This window comes from Leopardus geoffroyi, chromosome C1 (assembly GCF_018350155.1).
Source record: "Leopardus geoffroyi isolate Oge1 chromosome C1, O.geoffroyi_Oge1_pat1.0, whole genome shotgun sequence".
Classification (NCBI taxonomy): Eukaryota; Metazoa; Chordata; class Mammalia; order Carnivora; family Felidae; genus Leopardus; species Leopardus geoffroyi.
Window position 1 is genome coordinate 161539075 of NC_059328.1, and position 19921 is coordinate 161558995.

General features: G+C 41.0%; 1 protein-coding gene across 5 annotated transcripts in view; it reads left to right on the plus strand.

Moving 5' to 3' along the window:
- The window catches only part of RAPGEF4 (Rap guanine nucleotide exchange factor 4), a 292801-nt gene that overhangs the window by 50461 nt on the left and 222419 nt on the right, over positions 1 to 19921 (plus strand). For all 5 annotated transcript variants that reach the window (XM_045480213.1, XM_045480214.1, XM_045480221.1 and 2 more), the window contains 2 exons: positions 1036 to 1124; positions 17006 to 17152. In XM_045480213.1, the coding sequence (XP_045336169.1) occupies positions 1036 to 1124; positions 17006 to 17152 (236 nt within the window). Of the gene's footprint in view, positions 1 to 1035; positions 1125 to 17005; positions 17153 to 19921 lie in introns of those variants that run through there.

Genomic DNA, 19921 nt, shown 5'->3' on the forward strand with positions numbered 1-19921 from the left:
CATTCAATCTAGTTATTTAGCCAGGATATTTAAAAGGATAGTTGGATTTGTATGAGATTTTTGAACCTGTATTTCAGAATGATTTTCCAAAGTACTGGTCTTAACATGGTTTAAGAACTAAGGTTCTATCTAAATATCTAAGTTTCCTCTCTAAGATTACAAAAGTAAAATAAAATTGGGTTCAGAAATTTCTGATGAGAGTTATTTCCAAAGAGTAGTTAACTCCTAATGCCTAAAAGCAATGAATTTATAAAACAAATAAGAAAGTGGACAGTGATGGGGCGCCTGGGTGGCTCAGTAGGTTGAGCATCTGACTTTGGCTCAGGTCATGATCTCACAGCTTGTGAGTTCGAGACCCGCGTTGGGCTCCGTGTTGACAGCTCAGAGCCTGAAGCCTCCTTCCGATTCTGTGCCTCCCTCTCTCTCTGTCCTCCCCCTCTCGTGTTCTGTCTCTCTCACTCTCTCAAAAATAAATAAATGTTAAAAAAAATTTAGAAAGTGGACAGTGACAATACTAGTTAAAAATTTTAAAGCAGATTTTATTTTTCTTACTCATTTATTGGTTAGCTTAAAAGGAGACATTCTATTAAAAACTACTTTTAATGCAAATAAATTTAGGAAATTGGGGTGATAGGATAGAATTTTGTTGAATCAAATAACCTTGTTAATATGTACCCTATCTAGAGTAATAATTTTCTAAGAATTGCAATACAATGAAATGTATTTAAGATAAATTACATAGAACATTAGTGAATTCTTAAATTCAAAGGATCTTCTAGCATTTAGGGTTATCATTCCTTATTACTTACTCTGTAAATATGAAAGAGTTCCCTTTAATAGAGTTCCACTTCATAGAATAAATAAGATATAGCTTTGTTGATAGATGAGGAAAAGAGAAATACGTCAAGCTTTTCTGAGAACAGATAGAGGAGGGGTGGTAAGCTTTGCTAGATCCAAGTCATGCTTATAATGACCAGTGGTCATATGGTAAAATCAGCTTATATTGGTATATTTACCTTACTGTTTCTTTTTCAGTATTTCGCCAGGGTGATATTGGAACAAACTGGTATGCTGTCCTGGCAGGGTCTTTGGATGTGAAAGTATCTGAGACCAGCAGTCACCAGGTAAGATACCTTATCTTTTTTTTTTTTTTTAAGTAGGATTTATTAGTTTTATTTTTAAAGACACATTAGGTCTATATATTTTATGCCATCAAAATTACATTTTCCAACTTTCAAAATTGCCTCTCTCCCATAGGAAGGAGTTCAACAAGTGTTTGTTGAATTCTTTTATTAAGTTACTCGAGAAGCATATATATTGCATGTTTTCCATGGTTTGAGTATGGTGACAGGTATTGGAACACGCAATGCAAGAACACATTGCCTGCCTTTCAGGAGCTTGCTATCTGTTGGGAAATGCAAACAATTCAATTGCACAGTGGTATATTGATGTTGTGTAAGTTGAAATGTGAGCAAAGGGGACAGAGAATCAAGTCTTCCTGGGTGTCTCGTCCTTCCTCCTTCTGGTATCCTAACTTTTCTGTGTCCTAGATGTGATCCCTCATCAGCCCTGTAGGTGCCACAGTGATGCAGGAGAAATGTGCTTGATACAGTCTCCCTAAAAATCTTTCACAGTTGCTCTGCCTCATCTTCTCAAATGTGGAAGGGCTAATAATATATATGTATTTTCCTAAAGTGTGCTACTTGCTTACTTGATCTTCATTAGTGACCTTTGAGGAGCTTAGCATCCTAGGAGATAAAATTCATTTTCTCTCTTTTCCTCTCACAATATTTGTGAATATTTAAAATTGAACCCAGACTCTTCTTTCACATCTGCAATGACCCTTGTTCATCCTTATCCTTGGGGCCCAAATGTACAGAACTTTCCTGTTTGGAGTCAGGAACCTTGAATCTCAGAAGTCTAAAGGCCACCTTCAAGCCTCAGTATGAAAACAGCCCAAGTTTTCTACCTGCATATTCAGGATTCATATAAAAACTGATGGAAGAGAATTGGCTAATTGTAAAATCAGAAAAAATTATCAAGAAAAATGTATAAATCAGCCAAGGGAATAAATAGCCTACAGCCAAGTATCATGTTTAAGACTCTGTCTCTAAGCCTTTTTCATATGTAACATACTCCAAATGGAGACACATTTATGATGCATTAAATCTGAGATTAAAAATTTTCAGGCATATGTGTGCATATTGGAGTTGGGGGCAGCCAACCATTTAAAAATGGAAAAGTATCCTAAAGATTGTTGATAAGGTGGGCATTTAGAGTTTGGAATATAGCTGCCGATGTTATTCCCACTGTTATGGATGGGCAGAGTCTCAGGCCAGTGCCCAAGTCCTGCTTAACGCATAGATACTTTTTCTGTGCATCACTACATAGAACTTTCCATTACAAACTGTCTGGGACCTGTGCCTGTCAACCTTGTCGGTACTGTCCCTCTCCCCTTCTCTCACAGAGCCAGTTATCTCCTGGAGTTCAGATGCCGAGGTGAGAGGTGAGTTTTTTATTCTTGTAAGCTGCCTCACTTTCTCAATGAACTGAGAGAACAACTACATTTCTTGGATATTTGCCATGTGCAGGGCAGTGTTCTAAGCACCTGATAGGTATTTATTTACTCCTTTAATCCTCACAACAACCCTACGGGGTAGGTCATATTACTGTTCTCGTTTAACAGATGAGGCAGTTGAGGCCCTGACTGGCTAAATAACTTGCCCCAAGTAACCTATATAGAAATTGGGGGAACCACACTTCAAACCCAAGAAGTCAGCACCTGAACATGGGCTCTTAGACACTGCTCTGTAATTTTGACTCAAAAGAACTGTGATGAGGGTTTCCTGGGTGGCTGAGTCAGTTAAGGGTCCAACTTTTGATCTCAGCTCGGTTGCTGATTTCAGGGTCGTGAGTTCAAGCCCCACATTGGCCTCTGCTCTAGGTGTAAAGCCTACTGAAAAAAATGTGGTGACTCATGCAAGTTCCCTCTTTCTGGTATGTGTCATCTTTTCAGATTTCCCCATGTCTCTTATCTCTGCACACCTTCCACCTGCAGACTGCTGTCCTGGAGGGTATCCTCGGGCTCCTTGCCCAGGGCTGTTCCTGATGTTTACCTTAACCGGGTCTCACTTGTGTGGAGGTGTGGAGGGGACAGGGCCTGTAGAGAATGGTTCTCCTTGCTCCTCCAGGTGGTTGTGAATGAGTGCTGATGGAGAGAGGGGAAGAACTGGAAAGAGATAGTGAGGAAAGAGAGGAAAGGGGACAAAGATGAGAATTAAGGGGGAGAAAGGTGAGAAGGAAAGGAAAACAGAGAGGAAAGAGAAGAAGGAGAAAGGCAGAGCAGATGTACCTAAGGGATGATAAATAACATCAGCATGAATATACTGACACATCAAATGTTCAAAGCTGACATGAGATTTTGATGGTATTAAGATAGTATGGCCAGAAGCTCCTGGAATATTGCCCTGGACCAATTTTCTCATCATGGGGTTCTAGCAAGAAATAGATGAGTAACACTTTGTTATTAACTGTGGGGTTTTAAAAATCTTAACAGACTTTTAACTTTAGCTGTGGTTTTGATCTCAGACCCAATTCCTAAGCTGGGCTTGGTCTTCTCTTAAGTTGTTAGGAGTTACTAGCTTTATACCGGATCTGGTTTACTGCCTCCTGTGTACTTCACCCCACACTGTCCAACCAGGGTTTTCTGGATTGATTTATATCACTAAGATATACGGAAGAGAAAGCTCATTGATGTCTACATCCTTCACCTCTCCAAAGAGGAGTCTGAGAAACAGAGAGGGCCCAGCCTTCCAGCCAACTCAGACGGTCACCCGCAGGACATGGTTACAGCCACCTGGGAGAAAGAAGCTAAAGAGAATGAGCAAGATGGCTGAACCTCCTCCCATGGCAAGTTGCTTGACAGGGAGAAATAAAAAAGCCACTTCCACCTGTGCTAGCCTTGTAATGGGCCCTGAATCTCTGCCCTCCAGTAATATGACCAAATCAGGGTGATTAGTAAGCCAATCAGAGTAGTTCTCTCTATAAGTCAAAGTTCTCCAGAGAAATAGAACAAATAAAAGATAGACAGATAGATAGATAGATAGGAATTTATTTTAAGGAACTGGCTTATGTGACCGTGAGGGCTGGTAAGTTTGAAATCCATATGGCAAGCCAGCAGGCTGGCCATCAGGCAAAAGTTGATGCTGCAGTCATCAGTCTGAAAGCTGGAAACCCAGGCAGAATTCCTGTGTGGTAGTCTGGAAACAGAATTCTGTCTTCTTTGCGAGACCTCAAGAGAAACATGTTTGCTCTTAAGTCCTTCAATTGATTGGATGAAACCCACCTGCATTATGGAGGATAATTTGCTTCATTTAAAGTCTACTGATCATAAATGTTAAAGATGTCTAAAAGATATTTTCACAGCAAAATATAGACTAATGTTTGACTAAACAAACTGGTTGTCATATTCAAGTCAACACATAAAATTAACTATCAGCTGCTTCAGTTGGGAGTGAAATGGGATTGGATAATGGGCCATGGGAGGAGAAACAAGGAAAAACCTACAATTCCTACCCCTTGAGACCAGCAACAACTTTGCTAAGTGCCTTCACTGTGTTATACTTGCTAGGGATTCTGTGTGCATTAACTGACTTCATCTTTTGGCATTCATGTTCTGTTTTACAACTGGGCTTGAAAACAAAGCTCAGCAACATCAGGTGTAACTTTCCCTGGGTCATACAAATGTATGTGGCCAAGTGAAGATTTGAATTCAGGTCTGACATATTCCAAATTTCACGTTCTTCCTGCTGCTCACACAGGAAAAAAGGTGAGCAGGGAAGTAGAAGAAAAAAAGAAAAGTTAAGAGACTAAGATAGTGAAGGAAAAAGAAAGGAGGTAACAGCACAAAAGAGTGAAATCTTTATAAGTGGGTAGGGCAGTTTCTTGCTAGCCTGACCCTCCATTTTCATTCAAGTCTCTTAGTGGCCTTTCTTCTCATCAGAGGGTCAGAAATCAGAGATGGTGATGATAAATTCCCAAACTTAGAATCTCTAAGTTTCAGACATACCCTCAGTGGAGTGTTAGCTGAGCCAGAATGGCGGGATAAGGGCAGGAATAGATCATGGTAATGGAGCGCCCACTACAGGTAGCTGTGTGAAAAGCACTTTTCAAGCATTTTTTCATTGGCTATTAAGCTACAGCCCCCTTCCCCACCCCTGTTTAGTGCTATTATTAGTGTCACTTTACAGGTAGACGCTAAATAACTCTCCCAAGGTCACTCATCCATTAGGTATCAGAGCCAGTTCTTTGAGATTCTGAGGCTGAAGTTCTTGACCATTATGGCTGTATAGGTGCCAAGCAGAAGTAATAATGAATGTGGGGAGAAGCTTTTCCCCTGCAACTCAGGCAACCACCCACTGATTCCAGCTCAGAGCTCCACACCTCTCATCTCCAAGCCACCTTGCAGATGTTTGCTCCACCTGAGACATAATATCAGGGAAGACCCACTTCTTACGCTCTGCTGGGCTGCCCCTGGGTGTGGGTTCCTCCTTCCACCACCTTTTAGATCAGTTAAATGAGCATGGTCCATCCCTTCAAAAAGTTTCTAGGCTAGAGGGTGGGGTAGATAAGTATGGGTGATAGGGGAGGGAGATTGAGGTACTATGTCCAAGGTGGAGGTGATAGGGTTAGACTTTGGGTTAATAGGATGTATGGGGGCTGAGAGAAAGTGGGGATCCAAACTTGGTTAAAGAGGTGGATGGTGATGCCAGTAATTGAAATAAGGGCACATAAGAAAGAAAGCCCTTCACAGATTCTGATACAGTGTTTCTATGTCATATATTTATTGCGCATTATTGATCTGATGGAATTTTTTTTCTGAACAAAATCACCCTTTTATATGGTGATAGGAAGAGATAACTATACATAAATTTGAAGAATACAAACGGCATAAATATTTTATTTGGCTCAGAAGTTTATATTACCTTTCTGCCTGTTTTAATATAATACTACTTTTTCTGCCTTTTCATCATTCCCTTATACTTTTTTGCTCACTGGATTAAAAAAGCACAGCTTCTTGCCTTCTGTATGATTGGTTTTGTAGGTTCTTTTTGAATTCTTTGGACTCCAGGTTGAGGGTCACACTTACCTCCCATTAGTGGTATCCTACGAGCATAGTTATAGTAACTCTCATCATTTAGAAACCATTTCACTTCCATTGTTTTGTTTGAGCTGCCCTAGTAGGCAGACCCAACTGTGTTGTAACTTACTCAAGTCCCATGTGAATGAGTGGTCTGTTCAAGATGACACAGCGGTGACCCATAGAGCTGGAAATCCCCATGACTTCCTTACGCAATCCAGTACTCTGTTCTTGTCATCCTTACCTTTGGCCAGCATGTGTGGCCACTTGTGTGGATGTCTGTAAGGGGTCTTCAAAGGGTACTTGCTCCCAAGTGCCTCCCGGTGTCCATGGGTGGTGGTAATGTATAGAGCCTTCTTTGCCCCCTTGGATCACTGGTGCCCAAGATTCTGACAAAGAAAGCTGTTGATTCCACATTTTGGAAAAGTATTTAAACCACTCCACTCAGTGGTAATGTAAGCTTCAAGCCCTTTGCTGGGAGGAGGGGATAGAGACAAAGAGGCATTGGACTGTGGGGAACAAGGATGGCTTACCTCCCAGTTTTGCTTGGAGTTGGTCCACCTGGTCAGTTTCAAAACCACAAGTCTGCCAGCTGGGGAGGCATGACTTAGCAGGCAGACTCTTTCTCATCCTGTGGGTCTGCTCCCAACTCAGAGCACATCAGACACTGGTGCACAATCCTACTGAGTGTTGGTTGGAACCAACTTCTCTCCCTCTGACACAGGCCTTTCTGGGAAGAGCCCCAAGCCAACACTGTTCCGCTTCCGTACTTCCATTGCTTTCATTTCTTTTGCTATGGACTTGAAACTGTGTTTGTTCTAAGAATTCTGAGAAATACATAGACTATTCTTTTCTGTTATTTTGATGAACTTGTAGAGACAGCTATCCTTGGAAATACCTTCCTATGCATTATATTGTTTCTACTACTCCATAAACAAAGCTTACTTCCAAAACACTTGTACCCCATGTCCATGTGTAATTGTCAAAGGCACACCTACCAGCTTTCTAGGCACTTTTCCTGCCTTGAGCATTCTTTGTGTTACCCCTTGAAACTCAGAGTGCTCAGCAAGGGAACCTGCCCACAGACCACGCCACCAACCCACTGTGTCCCAGCTGGCTCACATGTTCACAAAGATTTCTACTTGGCAGCACAGATCCTATGAAGGATTAATCTTTCCCATTCCCGCCAATACCTGTCCCCACCCTCAGTCTCTTACCTAAGCCTAACCAGGACACAAACGCCCTCAGACATCCACAGTGGAACTCTTGTGCTCAAGAACTTGCCTGTCTTGAGTGCCTATTTAACTACACGGCCTGAAAGTTAGAGAGTTTATGTTCCCACTAGAATGAAAATGCTACCAGTGTACTCTTTTCTTATTAATACTTGAATGGATTTAGAGTGAAAAGTGGATATTGGAATAAATTATATATAATAAGTAATACACGCAAAAACGGTAAATAGCAAAAACGATAAATAGGCACTCAACTCTGTGTGTGTGTTTCAGAAAGCGCATACGCACGTGATGGGGAGAGAGAGAGAGAGAGAGACAAGGTCCTGTTTTTCTCTGCAGATTTTATAAGTGAAGGGCCTTTTTGGCATGGTAAATATTTAAACCCTAGAAATATATAAGGTTTAAGGAAAAAAAGTATATTTTTCCTGTCGCATGAAAGAAGAATTTCTTCTGACTGCTAAGTGACTAGAAGTTCATGCTGCAAAATAGAGAGTAAGATGGTGTATCAATTCATTAAAACTTCTACATCTGTATAACAGATGCTTATTTAAAGTATTTTTACCTAATGCAACACACAGTGGTTATAATCAGACCTCTTTTGAAATCCTCTCTCTGCTACTTCATTGTTGTTTGACCTTAGGCAAGTTAGATTACCTGTAAGTTGGGGATTTCTACCTTAAATGAGTCAATGTATACAAACCACTTCGTGGGAAGCTTGGCATAGAGCAGGGGTTCTGGTACTTTTTTCTTACTAATTCCAGAAGGAAAGGTTTGTTGCCTAGAGTGGAGTGCAGCCTGTTGCAATGCCTGCAATGCTCTCATTTTGTCACAAGAGGGCAGTGCTAGCATAGAGAAAGCAGGAAATGTACTCGGTATTAGAATGGCAAGCTGTTCACCGATGTTATTCAGCCATTCTCTGGGATCAGAGAACCCTGGCTGCTGTTGGCACTTGCACTTTATTCACCCTCTCATCTGTTTCTGTAACATTCTCTGGCAGTTTTTAGTCCAATTTTGGAAAAACGATCTCTCACTGGTACTTCCCCCAAAGTAAAATGTGCTTTTATTTGCCCTCTTTTTGTCTCTACAGCAAAGATGTTTTTAAGCGTTGAATTTTTGTTCATGAAATTTGAAGGACAGACTTGTTTCTCTATCATGTGGCTCTCTCTATCATTCTCTGTCTTTCTGTCTTAGCCTGTCTGATTCTCTCATTTACTCTCGTTTCACCCCATTATTTTCAGACAGAGAACATTGCTATCATCAGGGAACATTTTCTGAACACATTTAATGAGCCCATGAAACGTGAAAGGTGCCAAGTCCATAGTGGTGGTTTATGATCTCTTATTACTTGTCTGTTCAGGTCATGTTATTTGTTAGGAACCCATCCGGAGTTTATTTAGCATCCTGCGCGAGGCTTCCACACACTGTGTTTAGTTTTGTTGCCATGTAATTCTGTGTTTGGGTGGATGCAGGACTGAGCCACGGTGCAGGACAGATTGGCTTTCTGCTGAAATGAAGCTGGCCTCCCTGATTCAGTTATTGGAATGCTAATGCTAGTCCCTTCTCATGTTCTCATCGAAACTTCCTGCAGCCAGCTTGCCTGATCTCGTTAAGCTGTGTCTAACACTGTGATTCCAGGGAAGTGCTGTAAAAGTAACAAATCTGTCTTTGCTGTCTGTTAGAAAAAAAACACATTTGACTTGGAAGTATTTTGCCTTTGTGCTTGGCAATAAATTCTTCAGACAGCACATACAATTTAATGTCTTGACAAATTTTTATTTTTTAAAAAGACTTGCAGCATTCAATAAATTCCAATACTAAATTCAAGCTCATGAAATAAACCCAGGCACTACCAAACTTAATGGCAAGTATTGGCCATAGTCCTAAAATAAAAATATTGTCAAAATATTTGCTTTGTGAGAATTTACGTTTCAGGGTCTGTGCACTTAAAGGACCAATTTGTTCGCTGATGTTAACCCAACATGTATCCAAAACAATAAATATGCCATGAGACAGTTAACTTTTCTTGAGCTATTAATACAGAGTGATTTAGGGGCGCCTGGGTGGCGCAGTCGGTTAAGCATCCGACTTCAGCCAGGTCACGATCTCGCGGTCCGTGAGTTCGAGCCCCGCGTCGGGCTCTGGGCTGATGGCTCAGAGCCTGGAGCCTGTTTCCGATTCTGTGTCTCCCTCTCTCTCTGCCCCTCCCCCGTTCATGCTCTGTCTCTCTCTGTCCCAAAAATAAATAAATGTTGAAAAAAAAATTAAAAAAAAATACAGAGTGATTTAGATATACTTACTAAAAAAATCTGATACCTCTTGAAGTTAAAGGACAGTTTAAGAAAAAAAATCTTGATGTACTGATCAGAGAGAATTCTTATGTCTGTTTGTTGATTGCTAGTTATTTTAAATTTCATCAGGCTGTAACTTGTGTAAGTTGGATTTCTGTGGATGCTTATAGACATTTGCAAAGCACGTGTTTTATTACCTCTGATATCAGTGATACATAGCCATTGGCTTTCTTAACACCGTTCCTATTTTCATAGTGTAGCTTTGTTTATAGCGTAACAAACAAATAAAATGCTTCATATGAGAACACCTGCTTTAAGAAAACCTAGCATATCATAATTCAGATGTACAAAGCAGATAAATTAAGGGGTGATTAGTAGCAGCACAAAAGGATTCTTTGATTTTCAGCAGGATTCATCAGAAGGGTTCCTTTGAATGCAAGCTCCCCCAGAGAGCTGAAGTGTTTTGCAGATCATTCAAACCACTTGACATCCAGACTGGGAGACAGAGAAACTTAGAATTTAAGTGTTGAAAAACCATCGTTCATTGAAGATTAACACAAAATGAATGTAGAGGTTCTCTGTTCTTTCAATAATAGAAAAATGTAATTTGCTTTTTAGTAATATGGTTAACCTAAACGTGTATATAAACATGACAAAGTCAGAAATACTATTTTCCATTATTTATGGAGCACCTACTATGTGCTAGGAACCATCCTTGACTCTGTGTGTCGTTTTATTTATATTTAATCCTGCTTGTGCCCATTTCATAAATGAGGATATTAAGCTTCCTGGGATCATTTTACCCAAAGCTGCAAGACTATGATAATTGGCAGAGAACAGTTTTGAATCTAGGTCTACGAGGGCTGTACTTTTGTCACTACACTCCAGGGAAGTTTCCTGCTAAGCTTGGAGTGTTCTGACTCTCGGTGCCGCCACATGCGTGTCCTTTGCCTAATACTCCCTGCCTTCCATCAGGGTGACTTGACTGACGTGTTTGTTAACCTACTTAACACGAACATTTATGGATGGAGATAACCAGACCCTGCCTATGCCACTGAAATACATACTGTGCCAAGATAATGTTCACGACTTCAGTTGTGCTTAGCTGGGCAGAGGAGGTGAGCCTGAAAACTGGAGGCCGTCTATGGTGGAGGTAGGAGCTGTCTAGAGGGCATGTTCAGGTATGCCGGGCAGGACATGGAACGTGACTGAACACTGGAGCAGCGCGGCCCCCAGGTTAGTAGAGCGCAGGATGGGGTAGGTCTAACTAATGGTAACATGATGGGCTATAACTTGGTGATGAGCAGGGAGTCAGGAAGTGGGCCCAGTGATGGAAGTGGGCAGCCAGGTGGGCTGACGAACAGGCCTGGCCACAGAAGGATGTTGGAGAAGGATGTTGCCATACATGTGTGTATGGCAAGGATGCTGGTGAGGGCTGTCAGAACTAGACGGCCATTTTGAAAAGAATTAAGATACCAGATAGGTTATTAAGGCAGAGACACAGAAAGAAAGGCAGTAACTCCGTTCTCCCACTGAGGTAGGAACTCCGTTGTTAGCAACTGGGGCACAGGATCAGAGTAGGAATAACTAATGATTGCTTACATTTCTCCTAATGAGTTAAGAGGTTGGTGCCCTAGTCTGGGATGGATTTGATCCTCTCAATGAGGGCCAAGTGGACCCCAGTAATGAAAGGAGGGTTAGAGAGGGAGCAGTGCTGTTTTCTATTTTCCTGGAGATTGGGACTTAATATATACAGATAAATGTATGTAAATAAAAATACAGATTGACTGACTGAAGGAAAAAACCTGTGTGGATTTAATTATTACTTTGATTTTTCTACTGAGCCTTGGCAAGTGGTACTTAACATCTCATATGATCATTGCAGAGGTATATGCAGAGGTGATTAGACTTACTAGTTCTCGTCTGAACTCCTGCTCACTAGCCATGCTCCTGGACAAATTCCTGAACATCTCTGGGCCTGATTTTCCTCAGCCTGTGAAATAGCCGTGATGTTGCAGAATTGTTCTAATACTGCTATCAGTAAGAATACCCACAATTTATTAAGCATTTCTTTTTAGTCAGGCTCTGTGTGAAGCAGTTTAAATGCATTATCTCCTTTAACTGTTGTGAGGAATAAATAAGGCATCACAGTCAAGACACCTGGCTTAGTGCACTCACACACGTGGAGATCCATGTACGTGCTGACGCACTATAGAATGTGTACCGTTAAGGATACGTTGGTTATTATGTGTTTTAGAGGATAGGAGAAGGAGTGACCATGTTGACTGATAGGTGAAACAGAGTTGCATGAGATTGGAGGAAGAAACCAGATGACATGTCAGTGACATGCCACAGGTCACTCCTTTTTTGAGCGCCCATGACCCCTACTTATATAGTAGAATTGGCGTCAGAGACCCAATATGCTTTACTAATAACACGAGGAAGTCTTTCCCTGTGTCACCCAGGGGATCTTGCACTTACTGTGTGTCTGCTGCAGAACAGTAAGTGATAAGCTGGTCTCTGCCCCTTTTACAGAAGTCCCTTTGGGAATGCCGGTTCAGCCCTGTGCCTCCCCAGAGGTCTCAGTGTAACATAGGACTCACAGCCATGTTTGGCTAACCTACTTGCTTGTTTTGGGTTTCCCTGGAATTCCACCTAGAGCCTAAGGTTGAGCTGCAAGTGGTTATTTTTGAAGATGACCCCAGGAAGCCTTGTAAGGAAGTGGAAAAGTGAGACATGGAAGGAGGGAAAGCCAATAAAAGTGTGTTAAGATTTCAACTGGACTCACTCTTCCAGGCAATCCTCCACGAACTGTGTAGAGTTGGGAAGCTTGGGTATTTATCTTCCTCCTCTCATGCCTCTTTGGTGGAGGTTGCCTCTTGCAGGTATCGAGTGCCCAGCAATGCAGTGGAGCAATGCAGATGCCTGAGAGAGGAAGCCACACGTGTGTATTGCAACTGTCCAGAAAGCTACAATGACTTTGGGGGTGGGGTGAGGTGACGAGTAGGGAGGAGTCGGGCAGGACTCCAGTAGCATCTGCTCAATCTACCTTCCTATGTTGAAGACACTCAGAGTTTTAAATCTACATTTCATATTTGGAAATCCTTAAAGTAAATTGCCATCTTATCAAAATAGAACATTTCTTTGCTTCTGTTAATATTTTATATTCCCTGAGCAGGTGCTGACCAGTGTCTTCAGTCTCTGTGTCGCTATAAATATTTTCTTTCTGCACATTAATCTGAGAATGAGCAGAAAATAAAATAATCTGAATAGTCTCTATTGAACATGTATGGAGACATGAGCAGATCTTTAGAGTATGTGTAAACTTTTTTATTTAAAAAATGTAAATTTATTTTTGAGACGGGGAGGGGCAAAGAGAGAAGGAGACACAGAATCCGAAGCAGACTCCAGGCTCCAAGCTGTCAGTACAGAGCCCGACGCGGGGCTCTCACCCATGAACCTTGAGATCATGACCTGAGCCGAAGTTGGATGCTTAACCAACTGAGCCGAGCCACCCAGGCGCCCCTAGAGTATGTGTAAACTTTAAAGAAATAGTAATATTACACTCAGAAATGGATACTTACAGCCCCAGCCAAAGGCATGCATTCAGCCTATCTGCAGGGGTTCAAGGTTGGAATTCTGACCATAGGGATCTGGTTAGATGTTAGTGTGGACCAAAGTCAGAGGGCTCCCACCTCATTGACTTACATTCATTCAACGTTTCAGTGTACATATTCAGCAACCTATCTTGGCTCTGTTAAATGAGAGAACATTAGATTGCAAATTTCTCTTTTGATAATTCTCTTCTAAGCACATTGCAAGGCCCTGTCTGGGATTCAGAAAATAACATTCGTGGACTATAAAGATAGTAATTAATCTTTAGAGTGAAAATGTTTTTCTCAGGACCTGCCTCTTCCCAGTGCCCAACCCATACTCCCCAAACCCATTCAGATTTCTAGGTACATTTGTCCTAAAAATAGTGAGTCTGCTGAAAGCTATGTTTGAACTTAGAAGTAATTCTCCTTCCAGGCGAGGTTTTTCTACTCCTAACTTTAAGATCCTGCCTTGTGTTTGTGACTCCCTGTCTTTAAACTTAAGAAGACCAAAAGAAGACATCCAGATGGCCATCAGGCACATGAAAAGATGCTCAATATCGCTCCTCATCAGGGAAATACAAATCAAAACCACACTCAGATATCACCTCATGCCAGTCAGAGTGGCCAAAATGAACAAATCAGGAGACTATAGATGCTGGCGAGGATGTGGAGAAACGGGAACCCTCTTGCACTGTTGGTGGGAATGCAAACTGGTACAGCCACTCTGGAAAACAGTGTGGAGGTTCCTCAAAAAGTTAAAAATAGACCTACCCTATGACCCAGCAATAGCATGGCTAGGAATTTACCCAAGGGATACAGGAGTGCTGATGCATAGGGGCACTTGTACCCCAGTGTTTATAGCAGCACTCTCAACAATAGCCAAACTGTGGAAAGAGCCTAAATGTCCATCAACTGATGAATGGATAAAGCAATTGTGGTTTGTATACACAATGGAGTACTACGTGGCAATGAGAAAGAATGAAATATGGCCTTTTGTAGCAACATGGATGGAACTGGAGAGTGTGATGCTAAGTGAAATAAGCCATACAGAGAAAGACAGATACCATATATTTTCACTCTTATGTGGATCCTGAGAAACTTAACAGGAACCCATGGGGGAGGGGAAGGAAAAAAAAAAAAAGAGGTTAGAGTGGGAGAGAGCCAAAGCATAAGAGACTCTTAAAAACTGAGAACTGGGGCGCCTGGGTGGCGCAGTCGGTTAAGCGTCCGACTTCAGCCAGGTCACGATCTCGCGGTCCGTGAGTTCGAGCCCCGCGTCGGGCTCTGGGCTGATGGCTCAGATCCTGGAGCCTGTTTCCGATTCTGTGTCTCCCTCTCTCTCTGCCCCTCCCCCGTTCATGCTCTGTCTCTCTCTGTCCCAAAAATAAATAAACGTTGAAAAAAAAAATTAAAAAAACAAACAAACTGAGAACAAACTGAGGGTTTATGGGGGGTGGGAGGGAGGGAAGGGTGGGTGGTGGGTACTGAGGAAGGCACCTGTTGGGATGAGCACTGGGTGTTGTATGGAAACCAGTTTGACAATAAATTTCATATATTAAAAAAGAAATAAAATAAAATAAACTTAAGAAGACCACGTATGAAGGAGGAAATGTGGGAAGGATGGGTTCCATGTTCAGTTCTGGTGGGAGAGTGAGGGACACTGGAAATGGGCCAAGATGATCAAAGGGCCGAGGCTGGGTGCGCCTCCTTGCAGAGGTCTTGACACGTGAGGTCAAGACATGTGTCTTGACCCTTGGCACCCGGCAGTGCACTGGCAGCACTAACAGGACTAATGTGGTGAGATGTATAATGCACGGGTAATTGTTAAACTCTCCAGGAGAGAGCCGAGAATACCTTCAATCCTTTGTCCATCACGAGAGCTGTTCACTAGCGAGAAGCCAGGCTCATGTGACTTTCACAGCCTACGTCTTTCTTTGTATACCTCTTGGTGACAAACTACATAGCCAGGGATAGGAGGTGAGAGAGGAGAAGACTGTTTATAATCCATAAAAATCTACAACTAGCTCACAAATAACAGATCGTCATAGTTCCTTTGCATTATACTTTGTGGATAACCTTAGATATTTAAGCTACGTGAACAGTGGCAGGAGTAATATTAATGGTTCCATACCTGTCAAGCTTTAAAATAGAATTTTACACTGAAGGTACAAATTAGGCAAAAGAAGCCTTTCCAAAGGGTGCAGATGATAAAGTAGGCCAGTAGGATTCTCAAGGGAACCTGATATTCTAGAGAATTTATGGAAGTCTGTGATTCATCATAATCCCTCTTGTGCTTTTACTAGAGTTTGAAAATTACTCAGAGATACCTAACTCGCTGAATATTGATATTTCGGTTCTGGGGATATTTTTCTGAGTGAATTTGTCTGCAACTGCCTCTCTAGAAAATTTATTAGCAAACTATTCATACATTTCCCCCCAATCTTTCATTCTTTTCTGAGATATTATTGATTTTATTTTCCTAAACACAATTTTATATGGTAATATCTGGGCAGAAGCAATTTGCTATGGTTCAAGGAACTGGATTCTTATGGGCATTTGTCTTAGTAATGTGATTACAGAGTCACTAACTTGATCTTAATAACATTTGCTTATTATCGTGTCTTAAATGCATGAAAGGAAAACTGTTTTCTAACTCAGAGGATTACCCTTGTGTATCTCCGTTAGTTGATAATGCCCTGCAAAATTAATGTCCAGGTGGCTTTGAGTGGCTATTGCATTATTTGAAACTAGTTAGGATTAAATGCAAATATTATCACCAATGTTGCATGCAGATTGGAAATTACTTTTTTAGTATACCTTAAGAAACTTTTAAATCACTGATTCACAGCAGTTTATAAACCGGCCACGCTGCACTTCATCTGATGCTGTTTTTACTCTATTGTGGCTGCAGGAGGCAGCATGATACAAAAGGCTTGGAATCTATAGTCAGATAACTGTGGTTAGAATCTGACTGCCTTACTTATTATTTGTGTGAACTAGGGTCGTGTTAATCAACTACCCTGACCCTCAGTTTCCTCATCTCTTCAAGACAGGCTGACATACAAGCACCCCCATTCTAGTTTCCTATTGAAATATTGTAACTGCAACCTTCTCAGTAAAAATCTCTGTTCGTTTTCAAAAGATTCCCTCCTTTTTTCTTAAAGCAGATAGTAGTCATATAAAAAGATAATACTGTCCACAAAAAGATTTGAAGAAGGTTACTGCTAGCAGCTTTATTCATAATCCGCCTAACCTAGGAACAGTCCAAATGTTCACAAATAGAACAATAGGTAAGCAAATTGTAACATATCCATGCAATGGAGAATTACTCGTCAGTAAAAGGAAAAAAAATTACTGATCCATGAGACAATGTGGATGAATCTTAGAGACATTATGTGGAGCAAAAGAAGCCAGACACCAAAAAGAGCAAATTGTCTGACTCCTTTTACATGAAGTTTTAAAACCAGCAAAACTCCTTTATGGTGATAGAAATCAGAATACTGATTACCTCTGAAGGGAGGGTCTTGATTGGAAAGGGGCATGAGGGGAATTTCGGGGTGATAGGGATGTTCTATGTCTTGATTTTGGTGATGATTACGCAGGTGTATATATTTGTCAAAACTTGATGAACTGTGCCGTTGAATTGCGTGCTTTATTGTGTATAAGTTAAACTTAAATTCAAAGAAAAGACAACTCACCCATGTCGGTTAAACGTTTAGTTTTCTCATGACCGATTTTTGGGATTCTCAGGATGCAGTGACCATCTGTACCCTGGGAATTGGGACAGCCTTTGGAGAGTCCATTCTGGACAACACACCCCGCCATGCGACCATCGTTACCAGGGAGAGCAGTGAACTGCTCCGCATCGAGCAGAAGGACTTCAAGGCTCTATGGGAGGTGAGCCCCAAGGCTTCTCTGTCAATTAACGTAGTTGCGGAAAAGAAAAGGAGCTGCCACGTGGATAATGGCATTACAGTCAAGCCTTAATGTGTTCTGTTCTGAGCTGGTAGATGGAATTTAATTTTCAAAACTTGTTTTTGAAACGAGTGAGTGAAAAAGCCATTTTGACATAAGACATCCCCACCCCCGCCTTTTTTTTTTTTAATTTAATGCTTGCTCAATTTTCTGTAGTTTGACATACCTTATAATTATTTCTTGAATGACCATAGACTGTTTTATGTATTTCCTCCTTCCTATTCCACAGATGTATTCTTAACCAGGGAACAAAATACTTTGACATTTTCTTTTGCATTTTAAAAATCATCATTGACATGTTTCCTGGTAAAGTGGAATGAATGGGGTTAACATCTGCTTCATTTAAATGCTTTTAAAAATGATGTGCCCTGCAATAAGGTATGGGAAATGAGGGACATAAAGATGTCTGGTTACTTGCCAACTTCAGAATGCATTGGTGGCACAGCGGTGGATGGATGCGACCGGTGCTGGTGGCTTTTGCATTTACCACTGCTTACCAGCGCCCCTTCGGGTATTGCACTCATTTGCAAGAAGTAGGGGGAATAAATCATCTTATATGTAGTAATGGCAAATGGAGCACTTAGAAAGGCCCAGCTAAACCTTGCATCTTTTACGTTCATTCCTTTTCAGTTCTGCAAGCTTCTGATTTTAACCTGTGGTTGTTCCTTATCTTTGTCTTTGGCTCAGTATGTCCAAGTGTTAACCCATCGAGCTGGCAGGCTTTGCAACTTGTCCCGGTGTGGCTAAGATTTTAAACTTGATCTTAAAAGAATTTTGTGTAATCAAATAGTTTCCTCCAGAGCCAAACAAATGACAGATGCATTAAGGGAGCAAACCTGCAGGTGAATGAGTGATGCTTTGCCTTAAAAGTCCTGCAAAGCCTTGGAAGGCCTTGGTGGTAAAACCTGTTACTTTTATTCTTGGCAGTAGTGAATAAATTGCGGGGTTGCTTGTTTGAAATGTTCCTCTTAGAAAATATTAAAGAGCTCCAACTGCTCTGTAAAGTTCAGAGACAAAAGCTAGTTTTAGGAAGGCAAAGCTGAAGTAGGTTTGCATGAGGTGTGTGTGGAGAGGTTTTCTGTCAATTAAAAGGGACCAAGCTTGAGGCAAATAAGCCTTTTTTTTGGGGGGGGGGGGATCTTTCATTTTTAAAAGGTAAACTGAAAAAGTCTTTTCCAAAAAAGAAAATTTGGAAAACTGGCTTAAGAACAAAAATGATTTCCACCTGTGATGTATGTCATTATAACTGCTTTTGTCTGTTAAGACTTTTTCAAGTTGCTCATCGAGAATAGTTTGTGGAAATATTTAAAATTTTATTTTAATTAGGAGCCCTCAGTACTGTGAAGGAAGTTCCTGAGAAGTAGCTACCTGTGAACATTTTTGAAAAACTTATTATTATTAGGAAAATTTTCAAACATACAGAAAACCAGAAAGGATAATACATGCTGACATGTAGCCATATTTGCTCCATCTTGTCTTTTTTTTTTGCTGAACCACTTTAATGTAAATGACAGACATTATGACATTTCATCATAAATATTCAGCATAATCCTAAGAAAAATAGAATATCCTGCCACATACCCATAATACCATTATTTCACTTACAGTACCTAACATCCTAATATCCTAATTCACTAACATCCTAATATCTAATATCCAGTCCGCGGTTCATTCAGATTTCCCCATAAATACCCATAAATAAATATTCAACAAATATCCTTTATATCTGTTATATTTCAAACCAGGTTCAAATAAAGAACCACGTCTTACATTTGATTGTTGTATCTGAATCTCTGTCTCTGTCCCTCTCTCTCTCCCCCCCACTCCTCCCCTCTCTCTCCCGTTCTCTCCCCCCACCTCCCTTCCACCCTCCCTCTCTCCCTTCTTTCCTCTCTCTGTCTCTCTCATCCTTTCCATGGCATTGGCTTGTTAAAAAGGCTGGGTTAGTTTCTCCCAAATTCAATATTTGTTTGATTATTTTCTCATGGTATCTTTTTGTACCCCTGTTCCAGGGTTTTCTATAAAAGGAAGTTAGAGCTAAAAGCTTGATTAGATCAGATCAAACATTTTTGTCCAGAAAGCTTCAAAGGTGATAATAAGTACATCAGGAAGTTCATCATGTCTGGAGGCTTTACTATCGGTGATGCATTAGTGTTATTAGTTTGAGTGTGTCGGTAGACTTCAGTTGAGTACATTTTAGTACTATTTTCCACAGATATTTCCCTTAAAGGAAAATTATTAAATGGGGGTATTGATATTGAGGGTGGCTTTGGTATCCCCAACCTTGCCACATGATTCTGCAGCTCAGTGGATCCAGCCCTTAAAGTGTAACCTCAGTGCAGATTTCTGATGTCCCCTGCCAGTGACTTAATTGAGCTGAAAAGAAAGGACAGAGTTTTTGTCTGACTTCTTATTTTACAGGTGGGGGACTGGAACCTCCTAGGGAGTAAGAGATTAGTCGCATACTTCATTTTATTTGCCTGTTCACGTAACTAAGTTCAGAGTGCAAATTACATGCTCAATCAGCATTTTAACAGGCTAAAATGGAAATGCAAGAAACTCCATCGTCTACCAATCCATGTTAATCAGAACTTTATTAATGGGCACAATTGTGCATGTATATATAGTACGTGATAATCCTAAGAAATTGTAAAATCCTAAATTACTTTCTAAATAAAAAAGATTGACTTG